This window comes from Camelus ferus, chromosome 11 (genome assembly GCF_009834535.1).
Source record: "Camelus ferus isolate YT-003-E chromosome 11, BCGSAC_Cfer_1.0, whole genome shotgun sequence".
Taxonomy (NCBI): Eukaryota; Metazoa; Chordata; class Mammalia; order Artiodactyla; family Camelidae; genus Camelus; species Camelus ferus.
The window spans coordinates 52,836,511-52,851,989 of NC_045706.1; the positions used below are offsets into that span (position 1 = coordinate 52,836,511).

At 45.3% G+C, this 15,479-nt stretch overlaps 1 protein-coding gene across 16 annotated transcripts in view; it reads right to left on the reverse strand.

Moving 5' to 3' along the window:
• KCNMA1 (potassium calcium-activated channel subfamily M alpha 1) overlaps positions 1-15,479 on the reverse strand; it is a 711,960-nt gene that overhangs the window by 129,540 nt on the left and 566,941 nt on the right. For all 16 annotated transcript variants that reach the window (XM_032491958.1, XM_032491957.1, XM_032491943.1 and 13 more), the window contains exons 17-18: positions 12,418-12,504; positions 6,396-6,472 (exon numbers count right to left, since the gene is read on the reverse strand). In XM_032491958.1, coding sequence (XP_032347849.1) covers positions 6,396-6,472; positions 12,418-12,504 — 164 coding nt within the window. The remainder of the gene's footprint in view (positions 1-6,395; positions 6,473-12,417; positions 12,505-15,479) is intronic.

Genomic DNA, 15,479 nt, shown 5'->3' on the forward strand with positions numbered 1-15,479 from the left:
TCTCTGGCCCACATCATAAGGCTCTTGCTCTTGGACCGGTGCCACAGGATTCAAACTGGTGATGTGGTTGCCGAGAACTGGACCCTGGGTCACATCTCCCTCCTCTAAGAACTCTGTCCTAGCAGGTTTCCAATTTGAGGAAAAGCTTTTATGTGCTCGCCTTCACCCCAGTGAAGTAGCTATTCATCCAATATTTCCATTATGACTTCCTAGTGCTATTTGTAGAGACTAAATAAAAGTATTTCCCTAATGGACATCATCAAAGCTGTTTACTCTGAAGTGTTTCAGGCTGGAAGGTTTCTCAGACGTCCTCTTGGACAACTTTTCCTCTATTTTCAAAGGTCATGACCAGAAGAAGGGAAAGCTGTGGAGAAGTGCCTGCTGCAGACATAGTTTAGTGACTGCTCTTTCCTCGGGTCACACTGACAATCAGCTGTCAAGCTCAGGTTCTCTGCTGGTTAGCCCTTCGGAGCCAAGCCTGGAATGGAAAAGGGAGTTGGATTCCATCCCGTTCTTAGCACCATCTGCCTCCTGCATCAGCAACCCAGTTGTCAGCCAATTTCCAATTGTAGGATCTTAATTTCCAGGGTGGGCTGGCCGGGGCAGGAAAAGTGGTGCTGGACTGAAAGCCTCGGGTAGAGTGTTCCAGCGGCTGGGGGAAAGAGATTTCAGTTTTCAAATGGAGCAATTCAAGGGAAGACTGGTGTGGAAGGAAAAAAAAAAAATCTCTGCCATTCAATTTATAGACATTTGTCAGATTGCAATGTCGTGTTTAAAATCAGTCCAATGAAGGAAGGATTATTTCCAAGCCTGAACTCTGGAACTGCTCTTCATATGCTCGGCAGAAATTAAAAGTATAAGTAAAAACATCCATGGAAGAAAGAGTCACCAAGGTGTCAGGTTGAGGCATTTGTTTGATGTGACACTGGGAATCCGAGAGCATTCTCTCAAGTCCTGTAAATGAGGGAGGATGTCTTCACTTAGCAAAATTCCTCCTAATAGCTTCCGGAGAGAGGAGAAAAATCTTCCAGGTGGTTTTTCCAAGAAAGCAGAAAGAAGGGGAAGGAAAAGCGAGTTAGTGTCAGCAGTAGAGAGCACACCGAGCTAGCTGGTCCTGCCCTCAACGCCATGTTGTGGCTGGAGAAGACAGAAGAATTTGGCACTCGAGTTGTTTGTTGATTGACATCACGCTTTCCCTCCAATTCTGAAGGATCATTATTAGATACAGTAGGCAGCTCTGCAGGTAGGAAAGTAGTTCATGCCCTCAAGCCATCTTTGTAGGTGTTCTGCAGATAAAGGGAGCCCTGGAGTCAAGTTTGGCCGAATTTTGCTTCGAATTGAAGGAGGTCACTATTTTGTTTTAATGGTACACTGAGCATTCTATAGCCTCAAACTCTGAAGGCGAGCCCAAACCAGATGACCAACTTGCCTCTTCTGCTGCAGAGGAGTTGGAGAGGGCCAGGTGCAGAGACATCTCCTCCAAATTCCAGGGCCGTTGGACTCAACTGGTCTGCAGGCTGGGTCTCTTATATATGTAAGTAAAGACCGATGCTCTTTGCTGGTGTCACCGCTCTGAATCACACACAGAAATACTGGCCTAAAAGCTCCCCACCAATTGCCACATCTTGCTGGGGGTGAGGGCTCCTACTCCCTGAGTAAGTGAGGGATGCAGCCTTACATTCACTCATTCAGACCTCCACACCGCTCATCAATGAAATGCAATGCTCTCTTCAAGTCATCTCTTTCTGCCTTAAACACGTAAAGCATCTTGCAAGATGCCTAACACCCAAAGGGGAACTGGGTATGTCCCAGTGAGGACTGTTGAAGGAGAAACTTTATTTTAAAGCAAGGGAACTTCAGAGACCATAGGAAATAATTACCACTGTGGAAATACTTGTCTCCAGGAAGGCAATTTAGATACTTACTGTCCCAAAGTTGGGTGTCCAATTCATTCTCTAACAAGCACTTTCTCGTAGAGAGAGGCACATATATTATAATAAATACATCACTCTCTCTATAAAATATCTCAACGCTTATATATAAAAATTACATTTTTACATATAATGTACTGGTTCGTATCATATATATATACATATATATATATCACAACACGGCAATATATATGTAGCATTATGTGTTCCCTTCAGGATAGGAATTCAAGCTTGACAGCAGAGGATACCAAGTATAATTTATCAAAGGCAAGCATGGCAATGACTCCCCCCCCCCCCCCCACTGACGAGGCCTCTAGAGCTAGTGGTAATGACCTCAGCCGACTCAGCGTCCCCTAAAGGTCCTGAGACAAGGCCTTCAAGAGAAACACTGGTTGTCAAGGTCTTATTTTCAGATGGAAAAATAAGACAAGCGCCAGAAGCTGGCAAGAGGCTGGGGGGGCGAGGAGAGGGTGGATGAACAGGAAGGGTCCCCTGTTCGCAGGTTCTCCAGCTCCAAGCTACTCTGCGGACGGTTGTTGGATGAAGGAGCTGGGGGCACGATGTCACTGCTACATGCAACATAAATACCAAAAGAAAAAAGGAACTGCAATTGTACAGAAAATAAAAGAAGTATCTCTTCTAGAGAAAGACAGGGGGAACTGGACTCCGGGCTGCTGGGAACCCGTTTTACTCACAATATATCACTACCAGTGTGCAGTTAAAATAGAGTAGGGGCCGTATTCCAAGGCAGCAAAGAGAAAAAAAATAAATCAAAAAATACGTCAATGATTAGAAGTTACAGGAAATTCCTTCAAACACAGCAATTTAGACATGACTTGCCCCCTAGGAGTCCACCCTTCGGCCAACTTCTAGAGGCTGGGGGAGAAAATGTAACTCATTAGACCAGGCTTGTTACACAGGAAAAGAAAATGGGTAAACAGTAGATTCTGAGAGCTTGCTCCTTGGCCAGACGGCTGAATTTGACTCTCTTCCTTGCTGGAGAACTATGAAGAAATGGGGGGGAAAATGCAAACGTTAAGCTGTACTACCACAGAATTTCCAGGAATGGAACAGCCACGTTCGATATTTCTCCAGAGTATGACACAATACGTTGAAGGTGGTTGAATGAACGTGAATTCATTTATCAGTGAATGGTGAGGTTGGGGGCGGGGTGGAGGAGGGTGTGGAAAGGGAAAAGCTAGGTTGGGAGGGGAGGGTTAGAAAACTGCGGATAAAGACCAGGGGTGTCATCAGCTCTGCCCTCAGGGAGCGGTATCATTCCAGGGTGAACTATTAATACGTGGCCTTCCAGCTTTGGACAATTGGTTACGTGAGTCAGCTGCCCTCTCCAACTGAGGACACATCCAAAGGCAGGGGAACCTCCCAGTGCATTATTAATAATTCTAGCTCCTTCTAATGAAAGTTTCCTTGCAACCAAACCCTGTCTTCCCCAATTTCTTAACTTGCCTGGCATACCCAGGGAAGCTCACATTTAATAATTCATTGTAGTCTAACCACCCCTTACACATACACAGCTGCACCCGCCCTCTGTAACACAGGCTGCTATGGCCTTTTCATTAGGAAAAACAATCTTTGGACAATTCTGATTGTTACCAAATATTAACCTCACAGCTGAGGAGCCCAAGGAGGGAGAGGGGTGCAGAGAGAGGGAGTGAGACCCTTGTCACACCAGCTTGGCTTCGCCAAGACAGCCCTTCAGTAGCAATCTGTGCTGTGCAGGATGGGCAATCATTCGACTCACTAGCTGAGCCAATGCTAAAGGAAATGCAGAGAGGGGAATTATTTCAAACAATTATGTGCCTCTCTCTCCAGGGTGAGGTGAAAGTCAGCTGCTGTTTGCTTCCCTGGAACCAAGATGGAAAAGTATCCTAGAGGCCAAATCCTCATTTCTAGGGACTTAAAAAAAAACAACTGTGTGCTGGGTACCACTATGGCCCTGCGAGGAACGTGCCAGCGTGAGAGCAAGAGTCAGAGATGTCTCTCTTCCTCCTGCCATCTCTACACTTGCCTCCCGAGAGCCTGTTCTCTGATCAGTCACCAAAGAGACCCTTTAAAATAAGAACTGGCAATATCATTACCTTGCTTAAACTTTTCCAATGGTTGTATGTACTGCAGGACCGAAACCCAAGTTTCTTACCATACCCCCTGCCTTCCTCCCTGACCTCATCTCATACCACTCTCTCCCCAGTCCCACCAGCCCCACCGGCCTGCCTTCCTTTCCTCCAACACCGCTCACTTATCCCTGCCTTTGCCCTTGCTCTTCTGCCTACCTGGACCGGGTCTCGGCTTCAATGTCACCTCCCAAAGGGGGTCTTCCAGATCTTCCCAGCTAAAACAGCATCCATAACAGGTTCCTCACACCCACAGCCCATCCCCTTTCTCTCTGGAGCACTTGTCCCTCTCTAAAGGTGTTTCGTTATTTCTATGATCCTTGCTTGTCTCCATTCACCAGAGTGAAGGCTTCAGGAGGGCAGGGACTAGCTCACTCACCGCTCCATCCCTAGCAACAAGAGTAAGACTGGGCACAAAGAAGGCCCTCACAAACACATGAATGGCTACTCGACAGGGGAACGAAGCCTTACCATTTCACTGACACCCCCAAGGGGCCAGGTTCTCCGGCAAATATCCCGTCATGGATTACAGGCCTCAGTGCTCTCCTGCACGCCCCAATCCCCTCCACTACCAGTGCTCCCTCACAAAAGAGTTCACCCTTTCTCCTGAACTCCCGCCTTGGGGTGCTGTGTTCCTTCGGATGGAAATGATTTGGGCAATGCCGGGTCATCTGAGCTGTGTTTTTGTGTTTCCAACCAGCTGTGCTGAGCTGGGTGCTCGGCCTGGTGAGAAGGGCCATTTGAGTCACTGCATCTGGGGGATGGATGGGGAGTGAGTCTGTTCTGTGCCTTGACAGACAGGCCCCTAGATGCTCTTCCTGGTAGGTTGTAGGGATTGGAGAATTCTTAGGCCCCAAGAAGTTAGAAGCTCTTGTCAAGCGATACGGAGACTCATCTTGGGGAGGTGTCAGAGCTGGTGGATGAGGGGCCATGGGTGTTAAGTCAGTGGGGAAGGGGGAGCAACCAGCCTGAGAGGATTTCTATAGAAACTGCTCTGGACCAAGAGTGCTACCCCTGGGTCTTCGCCCACGAGGTTGAGTGTCTCCTCCGTGCTCCAGCAGAGCAATGCTTCTATCTCACTGATTTTGCATTTACTGTGCCCCCTTTTAGGGGTGCTGTGAAGGAAGTCCTGGCTTCGATCAGTATATCTCAGGAATGGGGGCCCTTCTGTCTGGTTTGTACCTGTGAAAAGCATTTTATGGAGTGATCTCTTATAACTGGGTTCTTACTCCTCAGACCCAAGGTCATCCACCTTGCCCTTCTCTTGCAAAAGTGATCAGGATGCAGCATCGAGAGAGACCTTCAGGTGAGCCTGAAACCTGGTCTGCCAGACCTGTGTGATTCTCAGCAGTCTCATCTTCCCACTAAACTTGAAGCCTCAGTCTCCTCTTTCTATAAAATGGGATTAATAACACCCCCTGTCAATTACACGGGGTCATGGTGAGGAGCAAAGGGGATGATGATCACCACGAGCACTGGGAACGTTCAGTCACCACAGGGAGGGAGGCATCGCTATTGTTTCCTCTAGGGTTGTGCACAATTTCATCAGGCGACACAACCTACTCACTGCAAACCTCACTTCAAGCGCTAGCTTTTCGAAAGCTCACCCTCCAACATTCCTGATGTACTGTATCTTTCTGAAGAGGTCCCGCTGGCAAGCTGCTTTGTAAGGAGTTTGAAACAGGATACACCAGAAGCTATCGTGAGCCCAATCTAGTCTACCCCAAAGGGCAATGGGGTTTGAGGTTGGTCACTGGGACAATGGCAAATAAAGCCCATTGGTGATGACCAAGTTCTTTTCTTGGGCCAATCCGAGGGTATCACAACTGAGAACTCTGGGCTTCGGTACCCAAAACTGCAGGAACCCCAAATGGAAAGAGTCCGCTCCCATTTGGGAGACCAAGTCCTCAGACTCAGTTCCCCTCTCAGCCCTAGCACAGCCATCTTTACACGTGGTGGTCCCCCATCCGTCGGAAATCACTGTGCAAAAACACTCGCTCCTCCCAGGCCTCGCCTGCCCTCCTTTTCATACATCGTATTGACAGTGTTCGACTGGACACATCTACCTAGGCATCCCCTTAGAGTCAAGAAGTGAGGATCAGGCATGAGGTTCATGCCCAGGTGTTGACAGCGGTGATTTTTCATCCTCTGCTCTAATCAAGCAAGGACAGGTATTTCTTTCCTGTCTCTTTAAACTGCGGGGTGAAACATAAACATATTCAAGAAACCTCTTGATGTTTAGTGTTTCTTGAAAGGGGAAAGGAGAAGGGAAATGAATTTTGGGGGAAAAGGAAGGCAGGAGGGAGGGAAGGGGGAAAGAAACACTACTTACGCCGTTTGCAGCCGCATTTTTTAATTCTTTTGGGATCCGTGATGTCATCATGACAGGCCTTGCAGTAAAAAAATGCCCTGGAGAAAGAGAATGGAAAAACTGACACGTTTCATAATCCACCCAAGTGAAATGAAGACCACATTTCCTCCATCGTGGTGCCAAATTAATGAAACACGCCAGCACTAATTTCCTTTAATCTTCTGAAAAGTTTAGACGTTTACAGACGGAAATGTTTGTTGCAAGACCATTCATTTCAAACATAGGATTCTGCAATTTGAGTTAGTGCTTCTTTTCGTGAACTTTTTATTTGAAAAGGAGCCGGGAGAAAGACTGCTGATGTGACACACCACGTCTGCTCATTCCTCTTTCATTGTGGAGGACAGCACTGAATGCTGCTCATCAGAACACGTGGGAAACCAGCGCTGGGCCCTCGGTGGGAAGTTAAATACACCTTCAACATCCTGACAGTCTGCTCAAACAGGAACTAAAGGGGCACAAGGATGACATTCCTCAGTCAAATAAAAATATTAGCCTTGTGACTTTAAAGTGCTTTCTCTGGTCAGCCAAAGAGAGAGGCTGAGAAGGACAGGGCAAGTCCTTCTGGGATTTCGAGCCCATATTTCACTCTCAAACTGGCTGGACCCACTCCCATGCTCTCCAAGCCTGATAACACGCCATCAGTGAAGGTTTTCTTCTCTCTAAGGCGCGCAGCTCAGCTGCCCCCTGGGCTGAGGTGGGCAGACAGTATTACAGGGTTGAGGTGGATAGAAGGAGACCCAGAGGAAGCAATCAACAAGCAAATCCCCTCACGGGATTCAAGTGTTGATATGTGATTACAAGGTACAGTGGCTGCGTCAGAGATACCCTGGATGAGACAAAACAAGATCACTGGAGCACTGTTTAAAATTCACTGAGGGGCTGTGTCCTTTCAGTCCTGAGGGTTCTGTGATAAAATTCATTGAAACAACCTTCTGGATACTGGGACTAACAAAATTCCTGGCTTACCTCCTTCACCACTCCCAGTAGGCAATTGAATGCCAGGGAGGAACATGGTCTTTCTTCGACCTGTGCTAGGAAGAAATCAACATAATTCTTGACCCTTTTATTCTTGGTTCCTTTTTATGGTTTTCACAAGACTTCATTTACGATTGGCACTGATTGGAAACCAACAGTAAGACTTCAGGATTTGGAAGAGACCATGGAGAACTTGCAGCCAAAGTCCCTGGGACTCGGTGTCCTCATCTGTAAATTGAGGAGGTTGTGGTGACCTGCCCAAAGTCATCCTTTCTGGACCTTGGCCGGCTCCAGGACTTCTGAATCCAAGTCCAGTGCTCTTTCCACCCTAGCAGCTCATCCACTATTTAAATGCCAGTTTTTGTCCATGGACAAAAAAGAAAAGCCAGCTAATTGTTTGCCTGAGTGGCAATGCCACTAAGGACCCAATCAGTGATGACCTGCCTGGAAAGCGGAAGGACAGGAAAGAAGGAAGAGATTTTGCTTCCACTGCCTTTGGTTATTTTCTTCCCCTTTTGATACTTCTACACATAATAATAATTGTAACAAAAACAATAGCTAACATTTATAGAGCACAGATCATTGGCCAGGAGCTGTTCTAAGCATCTTATAAGAATGAACATATTTCATCCTCAAACAAACCTTTGAAGGAGATAGGATTATTATCTCTGTTATACAAGATAAGGAAACTGAAGCACAGAGAAGTTAAGCATTCTGCCCAAGGTCACACAGCTAAAAGTGGCAGAGCCAGGATTCAAATCCACATAATATAGTCCCAGAGCCCAAGGTCCTAATATCTTTCCACTAAAGAGATGGTGAGATGAGAATGAGTCTGAATAGACTATTGAAAAGATAAAATATAATTACTTCATGAATTAAAGCTGAATTCTGAAAGTGAACTACACAAAGATCCAGCAGGTAAAGTTCATAAAAAAATAGGGGTGCGGGACGTCCGGGGAGAGGTCTGTGGTGACCTGGAGACACACCCCCCAAGTGAAGGGGACAGAGTACTAACTCCAGCTGACTTCTGCCAAATGGTCTTTCTCTGTAAGCATCATTCTCTTCCCACACACCTCTGCCTCTCATGCTCACCCCTTACTGCACACCTGCGCACTACTGGGGAAAGGGCACGCCTCTGCTGACTGATCTCACTTTAAATCCATGGCTGTGGATTCCAGAAGCCTTTTCACACTGCTCGGGAGTGGGTACCCCCATCCCTCCTCCTCCCACCTCAGCCCTCTCTGCTCTCCTCATGACGCCCTCTCCTCCTCACCCCACGCCTGCTCCAAGCAGCCCTTGGCAAGTAGCCTTGCCCCATGCACCATCAGGAAGACCAGAGCCGTGTCCTGCAAGGCTGGCCTTTAGGATCTCCTTGCCTTCAGGTTTCCTGCTGCGTTTGGCCAATGGGAGAAGCCAGCAAGAGACTGGAGGGTGAAAGAGGTCATGAAATGGTCGTGGCAACATTTCTCTGCTGAAGGACCCAGCTCCTGCCAGGCAGCCTTTCCTGCACTACAACCTCTCTCTCCAGGTTCTGAGAGCCCTCCTTCCCCTTGAGACTGCAGATTGAGGGCTGAGAGTGGTGCCCCTCTGTTACTAGCTCTGGGGTGTTTGGCCATCCAGTGTTGGTTTTCCTTAACTCTCTGCCCACAACTTTATATAGTCCCTTCATCAAACTCTCCTCCATTTTCCCATTTAAGTGTGCCATCTGTTTCTTGCCAGGACCCTCACTGATACAGCACCCCAGCTTACTTCTCCAGTCCTCACCTTTTCCCAGAATGTCAGAATCTTAAATCCAACTGGCATTATGATATCTCCATGTGTACGCTCACCATGCCTCTCCTGCTTAACTTAGCCCAGCTAGAATTCTGAATTTCTGACCACCCCAAACTTGCTCCCCCTCCAGTTTTCTCCATCTCAGTAAGATGGAGCCATCATCTACCCAATCATGTAAGCTCCAAATCTAGGCTCCTTTCTTGATTCCTCTTTTTTCCTCCACTTCTTATAACCAGTTCATCAATGGGTCCTACAGACTCTCTAAAATATGTTCTGAATTGGTCTTACTTCTCTCCACCTGTACTCACCAATCTAGTCCCAGCTATCCTCTCCCGCCTAAACTATGCAGTAGTCTCTGAGTCCATGAGCCTCCCCTCCTATCCTACTACACCCCATTCTCCACAATGCAGTAGGAAACACCTTTTAGCAACATCAATCAGACTATATCACTGCCAGTATAAAGCCATATTATAAAAAGCGCAAGCTCAGCAGAAAGTCCTATGGAAACCAGCCCCTGCCTTCTCTCTAACCTCATCTGACCCAGATATGTTCTTCCCGGAGGCTCCCCGAACACAACGAAATCTCCCCCACCATGCCTTCTCTTCCCTTCTGATCTTTGTATGACGGATTCTTTCCCATCCCTGCTCAAGTAGCTCTCCCTTACACCCAGTCTCAGTCAGTGACACTTGCATTAATTCTTTGCATCACGAATAAACAAAACTGCAATTCTCTCCTCCCCAGAATGTGAGCCCATGAGAGCAGGGTCTTCTCTCCACTGTTCACCACTGCCTCCCTGGCACCTAGTACAGAGTGTTCTCAAAAGTCAGTGTCCTACAGACATTTGATGTACAAATGAGTGTGAGAATTCTTGGAGGGGTTCATGCCTCTCTTTCTAAAACTTTGCATTGGGAAGTTTCTAGGAGCTACAAATCCATTAACTTTCTCTGTTGTTCTCTTGCAGCAGAGGGTGCAAACCCAATACTAGATCATCATAATCAACTTTTCCATTTTTACAAAACTTGTTTAGTTTCATTCAAACCTCCAATGTGCTTTCTGCAGTTTTCTGCAGTCTTCATCTATTGAATCCCCTAACTGACAGCATTTGCTCTTGACACATCACACAGCACGGAAAATTACAGGCTGGTGTTGAGGCTGATGGTGCCAGCATGTACTTGTGAATGCCATAAAGCACTGAAATGAGACATACTGCACTCCCTAATACAGGAGGTAATTTGTTTTTTGGACTGCCTGGTATTTGTGACATTCATTAGTGAGAGATGCAAGAGGAAACAGAATTACACAAATGTTCATGTTCTATTTGCTATCCGGCAGGGACACGTGATCGATGGTACTGCTCTGCTCCCCAGTCCCCCGGCGTGGTGCTGAGATGCTGTTTCCAGCTTTTGTGCCTTGCAGTCTGGACCAGGGCACAACCTTCTCTTCCAGAAGATCTGGAGGAGCTTCAGTCCCATTTACCCCCACTTTCCTCTCTCCAGTGAACCCAGTTTTGGTGGGGGAACTGGATAAGGAGATGTTCCTCTTCCATACCTGAATGATGACAATCCCTTCCCAATTTGCAGAAGTAAATTTAAGTCATTAGAAAGCTCAATTTCAAGGATTTTTTTTCACTGCTGCGCTCCATTTTTTTTCTTTCCTAAAAGGTTTTATAACTACTATGGTTAGTTTGCAAGAGTGGGTGAAGAGAAAGAAAATAGTAAGTGTCAGCTGTCAAATCTCATAGGTCTGCTGCTCTGCGTTGCAGGCTCACCTTTTGGCAAATAATTAAGAACAAACCACTATTCCTCTACACCAGAAACTAACACAACCTTGTAAACTGACCTTATGCCAATAAATAAATAAATAAATAAATAAATAAATAAATAAATAAATAAATAAATAAATAAATAAAATTTTTAAAAGAAAGGGGGAAAAAGAGCATAAGTTCTGGAACCAGACTTCCTGGTTTTAAATCCTGGCTTTATGACCCACTAGCAGGGCATATTTGGTTAGTTACCCAATCTGTGCCTCAGTTTCCTCACATGTAAATGGGGATAGTAATGCTACTTGTCTGGTAGGCTGTTGAGAGGATTAAGTGAGTTCATTGACATCCGGAAGCCGGTGCTTAGACCAGCGCTAGCCCACATTGAACTCTGCGTGAGAATTCACTGGCACTGTTAAGGGTGGTAGAACATGTGGGTTTCAGAAAAGGAAAGTCCTGTTTCAATCTGGGCTCTGACATGTGCTTCACGGTCTTGGATAAATCATTTGTCTCAACTTCACAGATGAGGAAACCAAAGCTCTCAGAGTTTTAGAAGACCTATCTCAACAGGTTATTCTAAGGAAGAGCAACAAAGGACGCAGAACACCCAGCGCAGCCCTGGCTCCGAGTAGGAGTGCAATAAACGAAGGCAACAGTCTTATATAAATAATTATAGACCTTGAAAATTAATTATGTATTTAAAATATTTTATGTAGCATTGTTGTTTAGCTGAGCAATCTATCTGACCATCTGAGTTATATTTTCTGCTAGGAAATTTTTTTCCTAGTTCACAGGTTAGAACCAAATATCACAATATTCCACGGTGTTCTGCAAAAAGCCCTATGATTTCCTGGGCTGCTTAAACAGGTTTAAGGATACTAATAAAAGTGCCATGAAACATGGGGACCAATGAAATCCTTGGCTATACCTACAGAGGCTTAAGAATTAAACCTGACAACTTCAGCCACTTACCTAGAAGGCCACAAATCGAAATATAGCCAGTTTAGTGTTTCACCTGAAATTAATCTGAGAAACTTGAGATTCCACTCAGCATGTCCAGTAGAAAATAATTAATTCTAGAGGAAATTTGCCTGGATAATACTGGTGAAGAGCATGAGACAAGGGGCCAGATGTCACATGTTGTGTCATTCCGGCTCATCAAGAATCAAGATGACTTTGAACAACCAATTAGGCTCTCTGGGACTCACTTTCCTCCCTTGGAAAATGAAAGAGCAGGTATCTAGACCCTCCTAGTTCTAAAATGCTATTATTCTGATTCAAAGATGTGACATTGATTGTGGAAGCATTTGAAAGCACAGTCTCTTTTTCCTAAGACTGGGCACCCTTTGATGCTCATAGCCATGTTAAGAAGCTTTGGGGTTAGAGCCCGGTGCATCCTGGAAGCATGCCCACCTCTGTGGATGGAGATGTCTATGGCTGAGCCAGAAAGGAAGGCAAATGAAAATAAACTCTTACCTTTTAACTTCTTTGGCATCACTTGCGATGAAAAATCCTAAAGTACCTTCTTGGATCTTAAGATGGTTTCCAGGATTAATTAATATACTGCTCAGTGAACAAAAACAAAGAAAGAAGACACAGTTGTAAGGTCATGTTCTGAAGAAAACCTTGTTGGCTACACCATACTGTTATTTTATAGGGGGCCCACTAGTCTAATGCTTCCCCCAAAGATTTTGCCTAGAGCCTGACGTCCACTGTCCCACACATGTAATTGGATATTACCATCATAAATCTCCGCTGCCCAGTTCCCAGGCTGGCATCGCCCCAGTCGCAGATATCAAAGCAAATCTAGGTTTGGGAGCTGAGTTTGAACAATGGGATTGCCTTTGTGGGCTTCTGATTTGAAGCAAAGTTCCTAAATGTATCCGTTAGGAAACTGCTGTTGAAGGTCAGTGTTGACTGTGATTGGTTTAACAGAGCTATTGCTACAAAAATTTTCCATTTGATAACATAGCATTCATGGGACCCCTATATGCATTTAGAAACATACGTGTATACACACCACATATTGCCCAGGGAATGGTATGAGACCACTGTAACCAGTGCAGAAGTAAACGGAACATCCGCACAACCCTGATAAGGACATGGAAGCGGATTCCATGTGCAGCCGATGTAGAAAGAATTGGATCTACCTTAGCAAGGAGAAAGAAAAATGCCAGCAATGGGAAACACTTAACGATCGCAGTCTATTTACAAAAATGTAAGGGAGTGTTTGAATAAGGTATATTCAAGGTCTAGTACATCCTGATGGGGGCCAATTGTAATTAAAAAACACATGCAAATTAGCCCTTAAAAAAAAAAAAAAAGAAACTTCCCCCGCAGGGAGGTAGGAACCTAAATATACACTGTCCTATTTCAAAGTGGTATAAATAGATTAGCTGACCAAGTTGGATTTGGACTGACAGAAGAGATAAGTGTATCCTAATCTAATAAATGGGTGAAACAAACAAGTTTAATTTTCTTCAGGTCAATAACAGAATACAGGAATATCTTACACAGAGACTGAGATGAGGCTTTGGGCTTAATGGACATGGAATTTAGGCATTCTAAATGCAGCCGTAGACACAGCAGACGTATTCTTTGATCTGAAAAGCTGGTGTTTAAGGTAATAGATGTTTGGAATCAGACTCAAGGAAGTCTTCAACTGCCTAACACAATCAAAATGGAGGGAAGTATTTAACCTGGAATCTTTCACTGCTGGTAAAATCATTCCAGAAAAGTGCTGGGACCAACTGAGTGATGTATGTGTGGCAAGGCAGGAAGGACCCAGGTGAACTTCTGTTCTGTTCTGAGAACTCAAGAGTAGATCATTATTGCAAAATGTTTGTGGTCACAAGAGCATCCATTATTACCCGTAACAAGACCTGACAGGAGGAAACCAGTCCTGTGACATCGCTGTGATTAACACTAAGTAATAGGAGTCCATGAAGATTTGATTTGAGTGTCCTGCCCTAGAACCAAAGGCAATAGAGAGACTCCTCACCAGTCAGGAAGCAGCAGGTCACGCTAACAGCGCAGCTTGTGACAGGCAGGGGCGCTGCATTGGCACCTCCTAGTTACCCCTCCAACACTCTTCACCTAGGTTTAACAGCCCTCTGACTTTTCACGATCATAAGAGGAAAAGGGCCAGAGTTTCTACCACTTAGATGGAGTCCTTTTTCAAAGCCAATGAAATGCAATGCTTTAGAAGGTCAGAATGCTGGATTTTGCGTACTTCCTTTCCCCCTTGCCTGCAGGGCAGTTCTTTTGCACCCTGGCTCTGCAATCAGAAATTGGATCCAAATTCCAGCCCTGCCATTCAGTAGCTGTGTGACTTGGGACAAGTCACTAAACCTCCCTAGAACTTAACTGCCTAATCTACAAGATGGTGATGATCAGCCTAGTCTTTCTTCAGAGGATTCAGGGAGATAAGGCACAGAAAGCTCAGTGCAGATTGCTTACTGTCATTTTTATTATCTATAACGGCCAAGAAGAGTCAAAAGTGTATTTCATTTTTAATGAAATGATCGCTTCAGCTGGCCCCACGGAATGGAACCCAGGACTTCTTATCAAAATATCCTCCCCATAATGAGATGAAGGACTGTTCACTCAAGAATAATAAATATACAGGGACATAATGAAAAGCTCTGGATCCTTCTGGAGTTTAAAGGAGCTAATTCCTTGAAGTTAGAAAAGCCTACATTTTGATGTGTATTCATATAAAAGTGTAAAAAGGCTTCTTGAGTGGAAAAAAAAATCCCATCATGATTTTTAACAATACAATTCAAAAGGGGAAATTTGACACTCATCAATGTCTTGGTGACATATATGTGCAAAACAAGCCTCGCACAGAACCCTGTTTTCTTTTTTTACATCCTGTGCTTCATTAATTGCACAGAGTGATCAAGCCCATTGCATCATGGTGGGAGTTCGGTGAGAGCAAGGTTCCCATCAATGGAAAGTTTCTTCTCATTTCCTTTGTTCTCTAGTAACAAAGTGAATAAGAACTGGCGTACAGTGAGAATTCAGGACTGTCATTCTGGAGACAGCAGATTGAGATAATTTGTCACAGCCTTCGGGCTTGCTTTAGTCAAGTTAGCATGGCAGAGGAAATGTTGTGGGCGCTGATGTAAGGCAGATTTGTGTTCAAATCTCAGTTTTCTTGGCCGACATTGGTTCAGTGAGCATGTGACTGTGTCAGGCTGACGAGCTTAGGTCCTGGCTTTGGGCGTGTACCTGCCACTAAGCCTCACTCTTCTCATCTGTAAAATGGGGTGAATAATCACTAGCTTACAGTGTCACTAAGAGAATTAAAGGACACACTGTGTGCTGAGGGCCACATGGTAGGTCTTTAATTCATGGTCAAAATAATTACCACAAGTAAACGAGAGGTAGATAATCTCTCACAGCATCACAGCTCCCCGTTTTGTCTTTGGTGCTAAAAAACTACATAGGAGGCACTCTACTGGCCTTGAAAGATCTTTGTACTGATAGCAGTATCCAAAACATTTTACCCTCCTGCAACACCTGGGGATGGGCTC